The following is a 17,127-nucleotide window of genomic DNA, read 5'->3' as shown; positions in this document are numbered from 1 at the left end:
AGAGAACGCGAATTGCCCTCTGTTTTTCTCCCTGTCTCGCTCTTCCCTGGGCGGGGATGCACTCACGATGCAGTGCCCGAACACCCGCCTATATGCGTTTCCCACCTTGAAAATTTTGCTGCAGGTGCTGCACAAAATCTGGAAGCTGATTGGAGGTAGCTCGCCAAGACGTAGGCTACTTTGCATCTAATCGAGTGAGCTAATTTAGACTGACTTAGAATTTTTTATTTACGAACAAACGTCACTGTAAACATGCAAATGTAGGGTTGTCACAGGTAGGCCTACAGGTAGGCTACTTTAGTACGACTTGGTAGTGAAATAAAAAATAAAAAAATGACGATACCAGCATTTCTGTATTACCGGTTGTACCGACTCTCGAGTAGCCTATATTCGGTACACGCAGCTTTCGTGTTAATCCAAGCGCAGGGCTCCAAACTGTAGCCGAATATATAGTGTCTGTGAATATTAAACTGCAAATTACTATTTAAATATTACTCCTGCAAATTCTGCGTCTCTGCGTGAATAACAGGCGCAGATGCGAGGACGCGCCAACACGCGCACACACACACACACACACACACACACTCGCGTGTCTCTGCCGTGTGCCACTATGAGGACACACGGACGCATAAACTGTCACTTCATGAGAATTTAACGTTTCATTAAGTAAGCTGTCATATGAACACAGACACTCAAAGGTCTTCACGGCAACCCGTCATAATAAAAGTTTGGTTTAACATTGAGAAATTGACAGAATATATTAGGCTACTGTTGCAGCCTATACCGTAGATGTAACTACATCTCTATGTAATAATAATACGTCTCTACTACTAATAATAATTATGCCTAGATGGTTCCTTATTTTTCACTTGATATTTTATGTAAAACAATGATTACTTTTTAAACAGCATATGGCCTTTAAATGTTTAAATGTATGATTCACTTATAATAATTATCATCATAAATAATAAACGTTTCAAATTTAATTGATTTTTTTTAAATAGGAAAAAAAAGAAGAAGAAAAAAACATTTTGCTGTGGTACCAAAATTGGTACTGAATACTTGAACTTTTACTACACTCTTTCAGGAGTTTGGATTGTTGTTAATATGAGAATTATGATGCATTATTTAAGAGTTTTAAGTATTATAGAACATATAGTAGCCTAGCTCTTGGCGACTTTCATTTTTAAAAAGTAGCTCTCAAATGAAAAAAGGTTGGAGACCCCTGGTCTAGGCATCCCAATCAACGACATTTGTATGGCGGCTGGGTGGTCTTCACAGAATACCTTCGCCAGATTCTACAGTTTGGACGTGTGCTCAGTAGCCTCTCAAGTCCTGGCGGTAGGTCCGAGCCCTACTCTGCCTTCGGCTTCTAACGGCTAGACATGCAGGTGGTTTCGACCAGGTCTTATAGTTGGAATTCGGGGGGCGGAGCGGAGCTGCAGCGAGAGTGAGAGTTGCAACTTCACTGGCGTTGTGCAATAAGATTTCAGTAATGTAGGGAAGAAGGGAGTCCCCAAGCGTCAGCTTCTGACGCCATGTCTCGTTCCCGTCTCTCAGGGAACCGAGGTTACGACAGTAACCGGAGACGTTTTTTTCTCCTTTGACGGAACTCACACATACACACACATGGTTGGATCAGATCGTGATCTAAACCAATCAGAGACAGAGATGGGGTGGGTCTTTGCCTCTGATTGGCTGTGGTCCAGACTCCTGATAGTCCTGCTCTGCTGCGAGTGAAAATTGAAATTGCGACCTGCAGCACTAGGAAGTCAAACAGTGTCAGCAAACTAAACGCGGCGGTTTGTGAGTTTATTTTACTGAAGGTGTGTGTGTGAGTGAGAGCGAGAGAGCGCACGTGTGTGTGTGTGTGTGTGTGTGTGTGTGTGTGTGTGTGTGTGTGTGTGTGTGTGTGTGTGTGTGTGTGTGTGTGTGTGTGTGTGTGTGTGTGTGTGTGTGTGTGTGTGTGTGTGTGAGAGAGAGAGCCTAAACTTCTTCACTGTCATGACAACCGCTAGCTGTCAGCGTTAGCTCAGGCGGTGCAAGAATCAAAACATCGTATAGATGTTTTAACTAAGCTAAAAAAAAAAAGTCTAACGTAAAGTAAAAGAGTCCTATGCGCACATCGTCAAACAAACCACCAAAACAAAATTGTTGTGTGTACTCTTTTGAGTTTTGACGCCGTTTGTAATCTTCCTTTGAAGATTGGAAACGAGACTGGCAGATCGTGCTGCAACATTTCCCTCAGATATGGATATGGTAACGTTAATGCTCAACGTTAACCTTATTTGGCGTCACTACTGTGATTGTTTATTGCTATATTATATTCTAAATATAATCTCTTTGAGAACGATATTTGCTGATATATCTACTGTCCTAACTGAAACGCTTAGTTGTTAATTTGTTGTGCCTGCTGCAATGTTACTTTCTGGCTCTTTGAAAAAACTTTCCTGCGGTGATAACTTACCCATAATAATTAATAATTTCATTATAACTTTTGTTCCAGCTGGCCCAATTTTATTAAGAAATATAAAAAACTATAGTCTACTGGAACCTACTAGTAATATAGCAGGCAGAGGAAATACAATTTTTTTGTATTTTTATCTATTATGAGTTGTATTTCATTGTTTTTTTTTTATTATTAATTTATAACGCTTTGTTAAAACCGTAGTTTTCTAATGTTCAAAGCATCGTTTTCCTTGATTTAAATTCCTGTGTAATTAACTGCATATATTATGTTGTCATTTACAAAATTTATATGAATTTATATGGAGCGTAATAAAAAGGTGACCTTGAAATTGGTATTACATTTTTGGGTGCACCTAAATTTTGTGCTGGTGCACCTAAATAAAAAAGTTAGGCGCACCAGTGCAACCAAGGCAAAACGTTAGTCTGGAGCAGGTATATTTGATAATGAAAGTTGGGTCAATTTCCAAATGTTTTATACTGGTAAACCACCAAATTAAAACACCAAATTTGAGACATCCCAATAACACCAAAATATATGATGCAAAGAAACAGGACAGAAACATCCTAGCAGAAAATGCTGAAAAATAAAGCCAAAAGTTTGGCGTATATGATCTTGTATTAGCTCTAACATCCATTCTGGTAGATAAACACAGCATTTGGTCACCGTCTTTTGGGGACATTCTCATACACAGCATCCATCTTCAATTTCTGAAAGGAAACACAAACCCAGTCAGCAACCCACTGATGCTTTGAACTACTTATGCTAAGTTTCTCTCTGAACAACTTTAGTCTTTTAATAACAACACCTTATTAATGCAAATCTTAATCTACTGACAAACTTGTTTTGAAAAACTACTACTACTAACAGATGCTAACATGGAGCAGCAAAAGGAAATGACATCAATCATGACTTTAAACCGTTAAATCATCAAACAGTTGAAGTTCTGAAGGTTTGTCACAACAGCTTCTGCTCTGAGAATGATTGCCTTTCACACAAAAGCAACAGCAAACACACTTGTTGCAGCACGTCTACAAAGCAACCAATGGCTGCTAAAGCTGCATTCAGCTCAGATACTCATGAACCGCAGAGACGCTGCTGCTCCAGGACACACTTCAGCACGGGTGACATCTCGGTGTCCTACTTTCTGTCCAATGACAATCTACTGGTATAAAACTTTAAAAGATTTTTAATTTTGGGTTATTTATTTGGGTTAGCTAGGCCACAGACCACGGGCTGGCTAGTGTAAAGATCCTAATTTTTACATGTAGGCTAACTCTAACATACAATTCGTAACACCTATGCAAACTAAAGACGTGTCATGATTCAACAACTCCACTGATTATAAAGATCTAGTTCAGTCGAATGATACACACACTCAGAGTAGTCAGGAGATCGACTGACCTCTTTTACTGTGACATTTCTAATACAGTATATTGTGTAATGATCGGTGCCGTTTGTTTTAATGTTTTGACTGTATGCACCTCCACTTTATCAGTATCTGGTCTGGCGACGGGTCACTGTAGCCAATCTCATGGGTAGTCATCATTTCTTGTCGACTCCATTTGCATAAATTAGATTTTGTTGACAGTCATTCTACCCTGTAATGGTGGAATCCGGCCTACATCTTGTTCACATTAATGACGTCTTTTATCACTGATCATCGCGGTTAGATGCAAAAGCCACATAAAAAGTAGAATATGCGTAACAAGACTGAATTTATTCTCATGTATTGGTTTTCATTGGTTCTCTTTTCTAGGCAGAGATCCGTGGAGTAGAGAATCTACAGATAAATTCATTGTTTCTGCCCCTGATGTGAGAACTTATTTAGTTTTTTAAAATCATGATTAGATTAGTATCTAGATTAGAGTACAATCGAGCTTCCCTCGAACACAACCATCTGCCATTTTCAATTGGGAACATTTGGCTTGGCTTATGTATGACTAAAGTAAAAAAACAAAGAGAAAAGTCAGAATATTAATATACTTTTTTTTGTTCTGCAAAATGAAAATAAACCAGCAAACCGGACAACACTGAGGTGCAAACAGTACATATATTTAGTGTGAATAGCATTAAAAATGCTTAAACTGTCCTTTTTTTGTTTCTCCCTACTAAAGGTAATAATAATGACAGTTGAGTCGATAAACCTGGCCCCACGTCTGTTCACTGACCGTCTGTTCTGCAAACTTCAATCAGCACACTTCAATCACACTGACTGACAGCAGCAACGTCTTGCAACATCTTACCTTTTTTCGTGTTTTTGGTTTACACAATGCTGAATCAGTTCTGTCTTCCACCCGGGTCTGAACTGCATTAACAATAATCACAGACAACCAAATATATCAAAATGTGTCTTAAAAGATCTTAATATACCGATTAATTTCTTGCTCTCCTGACCTGTTTTTCTACATTTCTTGCAGATGTAGAAGATCACAATGACTGCGACTACAATCATCAGAGATCCAGCGACAGCGGCAGCAGAAGAGATCATCACTATCAGAGAGACTGAGACTGGAGGATCTGACGGAGAGCGTGTTGTGGTGATAAAGAAAGAGACATTAATGTAAGTGAATGAGTACATAAAAACTAATATCAGCCGTGCTGCCGTACCTGCACATGTGGGGCAGAGTTGAGTGATGTTGGGATGTCTGGTCTGGTTGCTGATGGGATTGTTCAGCACACAGCTGTAGGTGTTTTTATCCTGATATTCCACCTCCAGAGGTAGAGAGAGACTGATGCTGAGATCAGACACACTGATGCTGGACAATAAACTGTTTCCTTTGAACCAGGAGAGAGTCACATGACTCACATTCACCACTGAACACACCAGTGAACAATTTGAGGATGATGAAGAACATTGTGAAGAGTTACTGATGATGACAGGAACCGGCAGACGAGCTGGAAAATATAATATTAGCGATTAAAAATAAATGTACAATCTAGTGTTGTAGGTCATGATTGAACATTTCATTATGTATATAGTTAAAGAGACATTTAGATTTCGATACAAATTAAGCTCAGTCAGCAACATTTGCGATGCATATTGATTACCACACAAATAATAATGACTCGATAATGAAAAAAGAATAAGAAATGTAGGTTACAATGAGGCACTACAATGGAAGTCAATGCAATGGGGTCAGTCAGTGAACACTAAAAGACTGCTTATGAACTGTGTAAAAGTTAAATTCCTAACTTTTGTCGCTTGACAGCTCAAATAGTTTTGAATTATTGTATGTGTTTTCATGAAATTAAGGGTTCCTGCACATTTTCCAATTAAAATTTCCAAACCTCGATTTTCAGACCATATTTAACATAAAACGTTCATTATTCTGGCATTATTTTCAGCTTTATATTTATAGCATATATCACATCTGTAAATATTTTGTTGTATTTTTTTTTTATTATTGACTTGCTCGTAGTGTCAACATAGAAAGCCCCTTAAAAAATAGACAGATTTTTGCATACATTCGAAACAATATTCAAATACGTACTGGAATTGTGTGCATGCTTACGCATTATAATTTCTAGTTTTATTTATACAACCTGTTTCCTTTGTGTGTTACTGCCTTCTTACTAGTATGAAAACATGGATGCAGATGAATTAATAGAGACCTTTTTTGTTAAAAATTTGGTAATATCAAGGCCTAGTGTCTAATTTAACGCATTATCTGTGGCGGCGGAGAAACCATGACATGAAATGGGCACATGGCACAATTTGCCAAGTTCAAGGGTCTATAAAAAAGACTGGTGCAGTAAAAAAGGGTTTAAAATTTGGCTTTTTGTATGTCATAGTTCAAGGACTTTGGTCTGCTTTAGCGCATACTCTGTGGCGGACAAGGAAAGAGCTGATGGGAGAATATGTGGCTCAGTGTGCATTGTCCTATATGTAAAGTTTAATGGTTTCTCATCTGCACACAAAATATATTTTTTATTATCTTTACTTTCTATTTATAAGCTCTGTAATACAGTACTAACAATATATTTACATCATATTTTTTTTACCTTATTAACTTCCATTGTGAGCGGCTTGATTTTTTTTCTTTTCTTTTCTTGACGAGTCAAAATCATTTTTTGTGTTAATCAACCTTACGCCACAAATGCTGTGGATTAATCTTAATTTGTTGAGCCAAAGATTATTTGAATAAAATAAGAATATGTGAGCATTTGAACAAATGACTCACCATTGATGGAAACATTGAATGTTTTTGCTGATAGTTTTGCTCCAGTTATCAGTAGTTTATAAACTCCAGCGTGTTCAGTTCTGATGTTTGTGATGGTCAGAGATCCAGTTTGATCGTCCAGCTTCAGTCTGTCTCTGAATCTCCCATCAGTGCCTTTATATGTGATGAAGTATTTATATTTTTTAACGATTTCAGCTATAGTGTACTTTTCAGCTCCATATTCCCAATGTATATTATTGCCATCAAGTATTTCAGTAACATCAGTGTGTAAAGTGACAGAATCTCCCTCTGTCAGTGACACTGACTGTATTTCATTTGTTTTGGCCCCGAACACACCTGGAGAACATGAAGAGGTTTTCAGATTAATGCTCGTGTTGCTTTAGAAAGCCTAAGATCAGTTTGTAACCTTTAACAAAGATACCAAACAAAAATAAAAGTATATCAACAGACAGATGTATGTGAATCAATAATTTGATCTTTAATGTTTTATCTGCTTGTAGAGCAAAATAAATACGTCAAGTTGCAAGTTAATCACAGCCAAGTAAAACTAGTTTAAGTTTAATTCTGCTGGGCACTTTCATATCTGGCGCATTATAACGGACTCACTGAAAAAGGGCCTGAATCTTTTTTTCTGATTTAATGACAACTTTTTTTTTAACTTAAATGACTTTCTGATAAAGATATAAATGAAGCCGTAAAAATGTATTCGTGACTTACCAATCAGATACAAACAGCACAAACTGAACACAACAAATGTGTGAAACATTTTCTCCAGTATGTTCAGCGTTAACTCTGATCTAATTAGACTATCCTCTGAGAGCACTGAACATGGGGTGTGTGAATCCTCCCACGAACGAGTTTGACCACCCTATTAGTTCATATGCACACTCATTACACGTGTTATGATTTTATTTATATTCTTATATATGTTCTTCTGGCTCTTAAGACTTACCTTTTTAATAATCTAGAAAACATGTTTAAAATGTAATATTAATTGTTTCTGAACGGTAGTTTCTGACTGTGTCAAATAAGAAAAAGTAGAATAGTTGAAAATTGGATTACTCAACCAATTCAATTTAAATATAAAAAATAAATCTTATGGATTGAAAAATGGTTCATTCAATCATCATTCAAAAATCATTCAATTGTTGCAAAAGCCAAAAGCTATCCGCCATCTCACATTATTGGGGATGTGCATGATGCAGCTCATCTATTGAGTCAAACTGAAACCTGCTGCGGTCAGTTTCTTCAAAAGGTTTGATATTTCGGGTGGACGTGTAGCTTGTGCATAAGAGTGGCTTTTTTTTGTCTTTTTTTTTGATGTGTGTTTAGTATGTAGGTGAAGAGTTTCTCTACTCTTGCTGTTGACCCTCATAGTCACAGTCTAACTTCCCTCCTACAGCTTTAGTCAACTAAAATTAATCCTTGGGGCCAGATTTACTAAACAAATTAGCAAATTAGCGTGCCCAATTCCAGAAAAGCACACATGAAAGTGGACAGTTCTAGGTTTGAACTTCTGAAAACACAGAAATGAATGAATGCAGACGCAGTCAGTGTTGTGCCGAATTCTGACCTCCTGCTATTACCCTTCTGGTAGGTTTAAGAGTAGGTGTGGGGGAGGGGTTAGGATTAGCCAATCAGGTAGCGACTTTGGGGTTAATAATTTCATTTAAATTGCCTACTCTCCTCACATACATGTTGTGCCTGAAAGGGAAACTCCTACAAATGCAAATGCAGGTCAGCCACAAAAATAACCCTGTCCACATGTTTTCAGCGCTAATTTATCACAGCGTGTCTTTAGTAAATCTGATAGTGGTTTTGTAATGCCAAAAGAGGGTTTGTTTGTGTAATCTGTTAGTAAATCTAGCACATAATGTTTTGAAAATGTACCATTTAAATTATTTGTTAAAGGAATAGTTCAGCCAAAAATGAAAATGTGATGTTTATCTGCTTACCTCCAGGGCATCCCAGATGTAGGTGTGTTTGTTTCTTCAGTCGAGCACAAATGAAGATTTTTAACTCAGCCGTTGCTTGTATAATGCATGTCAATGGGGTTTATTTCTATGAGAGTAAAAAACACGTAGACTTATTTTTTTACGTCATTAGACGAATCTCCTCTAGTATTCCCAATGCCATTACTTCCGAAGAGTAAGATCAAAAACCTGGCTCGATCATGGATATATACACTCGCATAAAGGATTATTAGGAACACCTGTTCAATTTCTCATTGATGCAACTATCTAATCAACTAAAGTTAAATTCAATCAACTGAATGTCAGAATGGGAAAGAAAGGTGATTTAAGCAATTTTGAGCCTGTCATGGTTGTTGGTGCCAGACGGGCCGGTCTGAGTATTTCACAATCTGCTCAGTTACTGGGATTTTCCCGCCCAACCATTTCTAGGGTTTACAAAGAATGGAGTGAAAAGGGAAAAACATCCAGTATGCAGCAGTCCTGTGGGTGAAAATGCTTTGTTGATGCTAGAGGTCAGAGGAGAATGGGTCGACTGATTCAAGCAGATAGAAGAGCAACTTTGACTGAAATAACCACTCGTTACAACCGAGGTATGCAGAAAAGCATTTGTGAAGCCACAACACGCACAACCTCGAGGTGGATGGGCTACAACAGCAGAAGACCCCACCGGGTACCACTCATCTCCACTACAAATAGGAAAAAGAGGCTAAAATTGCACAAGCTCACCAAAATTGGACAGTTGAAGACTGGAAAAATGTTGCCTGGTCTGATGCGTCTTGATTTCTGTTGAGACATTCAGATGGTAGAGTCAGAATTTGGCGTAAACAGAATGAGAACATGAATCCATCATGCCTTGTTACCAATGTGTAGGTTGGAGGTGGTGGTGTAATGGTGTGGGGGATGTTTTCTTCGCACACTTTAGGTCCTTTAGTGCCAATTGGCCATTGTTTTAATGCCACCGCCTACCTGAGCATTGTTTCTGACCATGTCCATCCCTTTTTGACCACCATGTACCCATCCTCTAATGGCTACTTACAGCAGGATAATACACCATGTCACAAAGCTTGAATCATTTCAAATTGTTGAATGAGTTCACTGTATTAAAATGGCCCCCACAGTCACCAGACCTCAACCCAATAGAGCATCTTTGGGATGTGGTGGAACGGGAGCTTCGTGCCCTGGATGTGCATCCCACAAATCTCCATCAACTGCAAGATGCTATCCTATCAATATGGGCCAACATTTGAAGGCGAAAGGGGGTCAGACACAGTATTAGTGTGGTGTTCCTAATAATCCTTCAGGTGAGTAATTTTGTGTCTGACCACCTTTCGCCTTCAGAACTGCCTTAATTCTACGTGGCATTGATTTAACAAGGTGCTGAAAGCATTCTTTAGAAATGTTGGCCCATATTGATAGGATAGCATCTTGCAGTTGATGGAGATGGAGATGCACATCCAGGGCACGAAGCTCCCATCCCACCACATCCCAAAGATGCTCTATTGGGTTGAGATCTGGTGACTGTGGGGGCCATTTTAGCACAGTGAACTCATTGTCATGTTCAAGAAACCAATTTGAAATGATTCAAGCTTTGTGACATGGTGCATTATCCTGCTGTAAGTAGCCATTAGAGGATGGGTACATGGTGGTCATAATGGATGGACATGGTCAGAAACAATGCTCAGGTAGGCCGTGGCATTAAAACAATGCCCAATTGGCACTAAGGGACCTAAAGTATATATACTTATATATATTAAGACCTATATATATATATATATATATATATATATATATATATATATATATATATATATATATATATATATATATATATATATATATATATATATATATATATATATAATGTTACAAAGATATCCGGCCACTGTAACTATTTAGTGAAGTTGGGTGCTTGATCCATGGTAGTAAGTAGGCCATGGGCATGGGTCAGAAACCACAACCCCATTGCTAAGCTAAGTGTTTGCTCGTAGACAGGCTCACTTTGATGAAGTATTTTATTTATTCTATATAAAACAATTGTAGAATGAATTTACTTAGAAGTGTTGTGAAGCCTCATGGCCTACAGGACACATGGGAAGTCACACGGGAAAGAATGGGATTCTATCTGAAGTTGCTTGCAGTTGCAATCTGCACTGATAGTTGCTCTTTGGGTCATTCCTGTTATACAGTGACTTTTCTGTCTCTATGATTTACTTACTCATAATTTTCTATGAAATATGTTTCTAATATAACATTTACATTATTAACATTTTGTGATAACTATGTATAGGGTGGCATATCTTCATGGCCAGTGTCTGAACAATGAATCTATACCATAATTATTATTTCTTTAGTCCATGAGCTTGACAAATATGTAAACCAAACTGTTAACTGGAGCCGTTGACTTCCATAGTATTTTTTTTCCTACTATGGAAGTCAATGGCTCCAGTTAACTGTTTGGTTACTGACATTCTTCAAAAAATCTTCCCTTGTGTTCAGCTGAAGAAATAAGTTCATACAGGTTTAAAACAACTTTAGGGTGAGTAAAGGATGACAGAATTTTCATTTTAAAGTGAACTATCCCTTTAAACATGTCACTATTTTGGTAGATCGTAATAAAAAATCAATCAATCAATCAATCACCTTTATTTATATAGCGCTTTTACAATCACGATTGTGTCAAAGCAGCTTCACAGTGTCAAACAGGATAATATTGCGACAAAATTAGATTTGGCTGTACAGTCGTACTGGAGAAAACAGTGATGTTATCAGCTTATTTTAATTTATCATATAGCAACAATGTTGGCAGATCAGTATTTACGTTTATAGAATTAAATAAGACCTAATTCATACATTTTATTTGTATAATAAGTTGAATAACATTAATCATATTTTTAGTGTTCCCAAATGAGCAAGCCAAGCCAAAGGCGACAGTGGCAAGGAACCAAAACTCCATCGGGGCATGATGGAGAAAAATAAACCTTGGGAGAAACCAGACTCAGTCGGGGTGCCAGTTCTCCTCTGGCCTATTAACACACCGTGTAAGATTAAAAATGAAAATCATATATGATTTATGTAAGTATAAATATTTTTTTCCAACACCAAAATGTTAGGTACTGTATACCAGGAATGACCGCTTTAATGTTCAAAGAGAACACGATAGCTGATGTAACTGTGGCGAAAATGGGAGTATTTGGAAGATTCCCCAGAAGAGAAAGGGAGACCTGCGTATGAGATCATTGTTGGTTATAGACTGTAAATGTGTGAGCTGCCAATGAGATGATCAGATGTTCAGCTGGCATCCCACTTTGTTGTTTCTACAATAAAGTTAATATCTTCTGAAGCCTGGAACTTCGACTCTGAGAGATTTTCTTCAAATGCAAAACTGAAGGGACAGAATTTCCACAACAACTTCTGCTGACAAACCGCTTAAATAAACAGAGAAGGCGTTTGGATGATCCATGTTGTAAGTATTTTTGCTACAGCCGCTCATCGCCTGAACACTTTAACAGTATGAAGCTGCAGACTCAATAAACCTAGGCTACAGAAGCCCTGAACACTGAACAGCCATGGATAATATATTTATTTTATTTTTCTAGCCACTTACATGTGTTTTATTGGTCCAGATTGAACGCGTTGAAGACCTTTCGTGATCGCTATAATTTGTGCAGTACTGTGCAGCAATTAATTTAACTAATGTTAAATGGTCTAATGTGATTTTGCAATAGCATAAACGTTCAACTCATTATGATGTCCCTGTATTTTTGTTTGCACCTTTTTGTGCATCTTTAAGATGCCATTTTAATCAACCGTTATTTTGCCACATTGTGTGTTACTCAATGTATCGCCTAAATGTGAGGCAGGCTAGCCTATGCAAATATGTGTAATTGCAGCCTAATTTATTTCAATGATACTAATTAAAACTACTGTATTTTGTACATTTCTTTGTAGCAAACCACACACACACACACAACCAGTCTCAAACAGCATCCAGAGGTTTTATATCAGCTGGATTTGTTTGTTTTTTTAGAAATATGGAGTACTGTACCTCTTAATTTAATATGGCTAGAAGGCCACACATGTTACCAGTCACAGCCTACAGGATACTATAATAACAAACAAATTATATAATGTCATTTCAAACGAATGAGGAAAATAAAATGGACAACTTGTTGTCTCGAGGTCACGAGAAAATTATGTTGATATCACGAGAAAACTACGTTTGTTTATGTTATCTTGAGATCACGAGAAAATTAACTCGTGAGACGTCATCACCCATCTCACTGGCCATAGCTTCCGTAAACAAACCCCGCCCGCCCGGATCTGTTTATAAAGTCGAACTGAACAGTTGTTTTGTTTGTTTTTACCACAGAATCTACATTCGTTTTTCGGAGAAATGATGATGAACCTCTTTCCTTTCGTCCCAGTGTGGGTTTTCCACCTTGGTAAGTTGTTACTGGTGAACGATAAAACTAATGTGAATGTGACTTATTCTATTTTTGGTAACACTCGACATACGCCTATTCGTTTGTTTCCTTATTTACTGTTGATGATTTAGTTGTTGTTGACGCTAAGAATTTTGGATGACACTTTGTCAGTGCGAATTGAAACTAGTTTCGATTTCGTTTAAAAACATAGGCTAACTATTACCGTAGTTTTCCAGTATCTACACAAACTCGTTTAAATTGTGCAAGTCGTGTAAACAGATGTAGCCTATTAAAAAAAGAGTTAATGGCGTGCCTTTTATAACTGTCAAAATGCACTTTTTTTGTTCCTGGGTTTTCTCAGTTTGCAGTTCCCTCTTGATCTATGTTTACTGAACTGTTGTTGTACTAGTCGTTCATCACATGCTGTGTAGAGTGTGGAAATTTAACCCTTTATCAAATTTATGATGTAAAAGCTTATAATCAAACTTAAATTGTCCTGATGTCCTCATTTTTTGAAGTGATTTAATGAACTCTTATTTTTTCAGGTGCATCTGGTGTTGGTTCAGGTGAAGTGTCAGTGAAGGAGGGAGATTCAGTCACTTTATACACTGGTGTTGAAACAAGCCATCAAGAGAAGATTAAATGGTATTTTAATAACCTCCGCATCGCTCAAATCAGTGGAGACCTCAGTAAGATCTGCACAGATGTTCAGTGTAATGAAGGTACTGAGAGATTCAGAGACAGACTGAAGCTGGATAATCAGACTGGGTCTCTGACCATCACAATCATCATATCCACCGACACTGGATACTATAAGCTACAGATCATCAGCAGCAGCAGATTCAGTGAAACGATCTTCAATATTACTGTCCATGGTGAGTCATTTAATGAATGTTTAAAGACATAGATTATAAATATTTGATCACAATGTGCTTCTTATAGTATAAGGGATTTTCAGTGCAATGTTTGGTTTTGTTTTCAGTTTCTGGGGACTTTTAGGTTGTATTTTCTTGATTTTTTTCTATGTTTCGTTGTCTGATGCATAGCCTATGATACAATGGAATTGGAAACACCTTTAAAATTTGTCATCTGACTGGTGAAATTCTACAGGATTTTAGGGAGATTTGTGTGGTCCGTGTCACGTGTTTAATCCTCTTTATACAAGAAGCAAGCCATTGTGTCTGTTTAACTGTGACTCAGGGCTTGACACTAAAGGTGATTAGTCAGTCAGGGTGGCCCTTGGCCAATTAAAGCTGCTGTGGAGTCCATACCTTCTGCTGTCAGTCCCAATGCTGTTCTTGAGGGAGATGTCTTCCCTATTTGTGGGGCAACCATTTTTTATCCAGTTAAAATTCCCTTATTACACTCAATTAATATTCTGTTCATGTTGTTGTTTTTTATAACAGAAAAACAATTTTTTTATTTGTGTTTCAGATGTTGCTGGTATAGAGATGGGTAAAACGAAGACCATGATGGTGAAGGAGGGAGAATCTTTTACTTTTGATCCTGGTGTAATAAAAACCCCAAATGATGTGATGAGATGGTATTTTAATGATGTTCTCATCGCTGAAATCACTGGAGATCAGAGTCAGATCTGTGCAGATGATCAGTGTAAAGAGAGATTCAGAGACAGACTGAAGCTGGATCCTCAGACTGGATCTCTGACCGTCATGAACACCACAACTGAAGACTCTGGAGTTTATGAACTAAAGATCATCACCAACAGCAGCAGCATCCGCCGTCAGCGCGTCATCAGAATTCATGAGTCTGCCACTAGTGAGTGTAATGCAGTTAATTTCCCCATGTGCAGGTACTTCAATCTATTTGTTTTCATTGCGACCGGTCTGAATATTAAAGGGGTGATGAATTGAGGAATCAACTTTCCCTTGAGCTTTTGATATATATGAAAGATCATGGTAATATAAGAATATCCTGTTTCAGAGCTGAAAACGTCCTTGTTAGTCAAAGAAAAGCTTTTATAGACAGCAGGCCCAAAAAATGTTAGTGTGGTTCATCCTTACGTCATCGCTCGACTAAACACGCCTCTACAGAATGTCTAATCCAGTAGCCTCGTCCACCAAATCATCGGATCGCGCTAGCCAGCAGCAACATGCTGAAGAAGATAGCAAGATATTGTGGAGTCGCTGCATAAGCTTCCTTTGGATCTTAATATTAGGAAAGTGTGATACTTCATTTATTTTTAATGAAGTTCCAGCTCATGTGGGGAAGACCGTTTGTGTGTTCGGGTTTGTAAACAAGCTTCCCAAACCCAATAGAGCAAACAAGCATATGGCGAATGTTTAATCTATCAACTAGCGCCGCTTCACCTTGCTCTGGTTGGTTTTCGCGCTACCTCGGATTGAGCACTGCCAATTGTGCGTTCCCAGACCAAATATCTTGATGTGGGTCTGGCTTGTCAGGCTAGAATCTGAGAGGAATGGTGCAACAAACCTATGTGAGTAAAATGCACGTGTGCGCGCGCGGTTCACGCTTATATCGACCAATCCTGCGGGCTATGTAATACAGAAATAATATTCCAATCAATTGTGGGTGGATGAGAAATAAATCATTGTATTTGTTTGACAAAGACTTTTACGAGCCCTTTGATCGAGAGAATCATTGCAGTTGCCGCTTTCAAAACAATCCCTCCCTCATTTGAACTGATGGGATATGACAGCGGAGCTGAAGCTCATTAAATATGCAAATCTTCTCCAATCCTAGCTGTGGGCGTTTACTTCCAAGTCTCCAGTGCGGCACGCCCATCAAAACCCAGCGTTCAGGAGAGAGCCTCAAAACCACTGTAGAAAATAGCCTATTAGTTATGAAGTTTTTGAATGTAAAAACCACACAAACGTCATTAGTTGACCTCAGACAATCAGAAAAAGCCAGTTCATGACACCTTTAACATAATGCATAACATCAGTTAGTTTTTCCATGAGCAATTTTTTTAGGTGGTAAAACACCAGATGGCGCCACTTATCGGTTCACTCAATAGCTGGAAATCTTGCCTGTAGGGAAATGGTGTCCTGTATTCCTCGCTAAATAATAATGAAGTGACACTTCACATTTGATGTTTTTTCCATCTTAGTTTTGCTATGTAGCCCACACAGTATGGTTTTATGGTACAAACTGATGTTACAATGTTGTTGAATGTTTATAGCATTATTATATTTGTTATAGCAATCATTTGTTACGATTATAGCATTATATTATCATTTGTGATGACGTTTTGTGTTTTTGTACATGACACTGTATGCACTTTTTCTCTCTCTCTCTCTCTCTCTCTCTCTCTCTCTCTCTCTCTCTCTCTCTCTCTCTCTCTCTCTCTCTCTCTCTCTCTCTCTCACACTACTATATCAGTATTTTTATCTCAGCTTGTAATAAATGAGAAAAGGGGCGAAAGTAGTCTACCATTTTTCCGAAAAACTTAACCCACAAATGTGGTCTTTCAATCGCAGGTGGTATTTTGTAAGAATGTAGAACGACTTCTGTATAATAGAAACAAATATAAGCACTTTTTTTACTCTTGTTTTTATTAACTATAACTGACCATGACCTTGTTAAAATGCAACATATGTTTTCCTTTATCTTTGCAAAAAAATATTTAATAAATGTATTTGTTTCATCAAATATTTGAACCCAGCAGGACGAACTTGAATTATTTAATATATATATATATATATATATATATATATATATATATATATATATATATATATATATATATATATATATATATATATATATATATATTGACATAGACTATTTTGTTGGTATAATATAATGTAGACATGTTTAAATAAATGCTGCAACACAGAGAACGTCACCACATTTGTTGTGACTGTAGGGGGACAAAAGTGTTACATTTCTCCCGAAGGAAACTCCTGACATTTAAACCTGATTTACTTTTATACTGGAATGGATGTTACAGTGCCAAATAACCATTGATTATTACTGCAACACATGAAACAAGAAACAACTTATTTCAATAAAAGTACAGCTTCAGTAATTTACTTACTGTACTCAACTGCTTTCCAGACCTAATCGTGGAAATCCCGAAATAACCGGATTTTTGGTTG

At 37.6% G+C, this 17,127-nt stretch overlaps 2 protein-coding genes across 5 annotated transcripts; one reads left to right on the top strand and one right to left on the bottom strand.

The window, feature by feature from the left end:
* Positions 1-1,637: 1,637 nt before the first annotated feature.
* Positions 1,638-16,686, top strand: LOC137040079 (uncharacterized). Of its 4 annotated transcripts, none has more exons than XM_067415496.1 (5): positions 1,638-1,806; positions 4,888-5,030; positions 12,994-13,066; positions 13,594-13,923; positions 14,483-16,686. In XM_067415496.1, exons 3-5 carry the CDS (start codon positions 13,018-13,020, stop codon positions 14,917-14,919), a joined length of 816 nt encoding a protein of 271 aa, XP_067271597.1. In that variant the 5' UTR covers positions 1,638-1,806; positions 4,888-5,030; positions 12,994-13,017; the 3' UTR covers positions 14,920-16,686. The 4 variants fall into 4 exon arrangements, with proteins under 4 accessions (XP_067271597.1, XP_067271596.1, XP_067271598.1 ...); XM_067415495.1 differs by having other exon boundaries at positions 1,638-1,826; XM_067415497.1 differs by lacking the exon at positions 1,638-1,806 and adding an exon at positions 3,192-3,635.
* Positions 2,106-7,626, bottom strand: LOC137039714 (CD48 antigen-like). Its single transcript, XM_067414988.1, has 6 exons — positions 7,604-7,626; positions 6,652-7,028; positions 5,078-5,365; positions 4,865-4,987; positions 4,714-4,775; positions 2,106-3,177 (listed from the first exon to the last, which is right to left on the bottom strand). Exons 1-6 carry the CDS (start codon positions 7,624-7,626, stop codon positions 3,130-3,132), a joined length of 921 nt encoding a protein of 306 aa, XP_067271089.1. The 3' UTR covers positions 2,106-3,129.
* Positions 16,687-17,127: the final 441 nt, after the last annotated feature.

Source organism: Pseudorasbora parva, chromosome 14, assembly GCF_024679245.1.
Source record: "Pseudorasbora parva isolate DD20220531a chromosome 14, ASM2467924v1, whole genome shotgun sequence".
NCBI classification, from domain to species: Eukaryota; Metazoa; Chordata; class Actinopteri; order Cypriniformes; family Gobionidae; genus Pseudorasbora; species Pseudorasbora parva.
This window is presented reverse-complemented; position numbering and strand designations above follow the sequence as displayed.

Bases quoted from the DNA above. Each gene is read 5' to 3' on its own strand.
- LOC137040079 (XM_067415496.1), top strand. From the start codon at position 13,018: ATGATGATGAACCTCTTTCCTTTCGTCCCAGTGTGGGTTTTCCACCTT. The intron at 13,067-13,593 runs GTAAGTTGTTAC...TTATTTTTTCAG, and splicing joins AGTGTGGGTTTTCCACCTTG to GTGCATCTGGTGTTGGTTCA. The intron at 13,924-14,482 runs GTGAGTCATTTA...TTTGTGTTTCAG, and splicing joins CTTCAATATTACTGTCCATG to ATGTTGCTGGTATAGAGATG.
- LOC137039714 (XM_067414988.1), bottom strand. From the start codon at position 7,626: ATGTTTTCTAGATTATTAAAAAG. The intron at 4,776-4,864 runs GTCAGGAGAGCA...TTGTTAATGCAG, and splicing joins CAAGAAATGTAGAAAAACAG to TTCAGACCCGGGTGGAAGAC. The intron at 3,178-4,713 runs GTAAGATGTTGC...GTTTCCTTTCAG, and splicing joins AACCAAAAACACGAAAAAAG to AAATTGAAGATGGATGCTGT.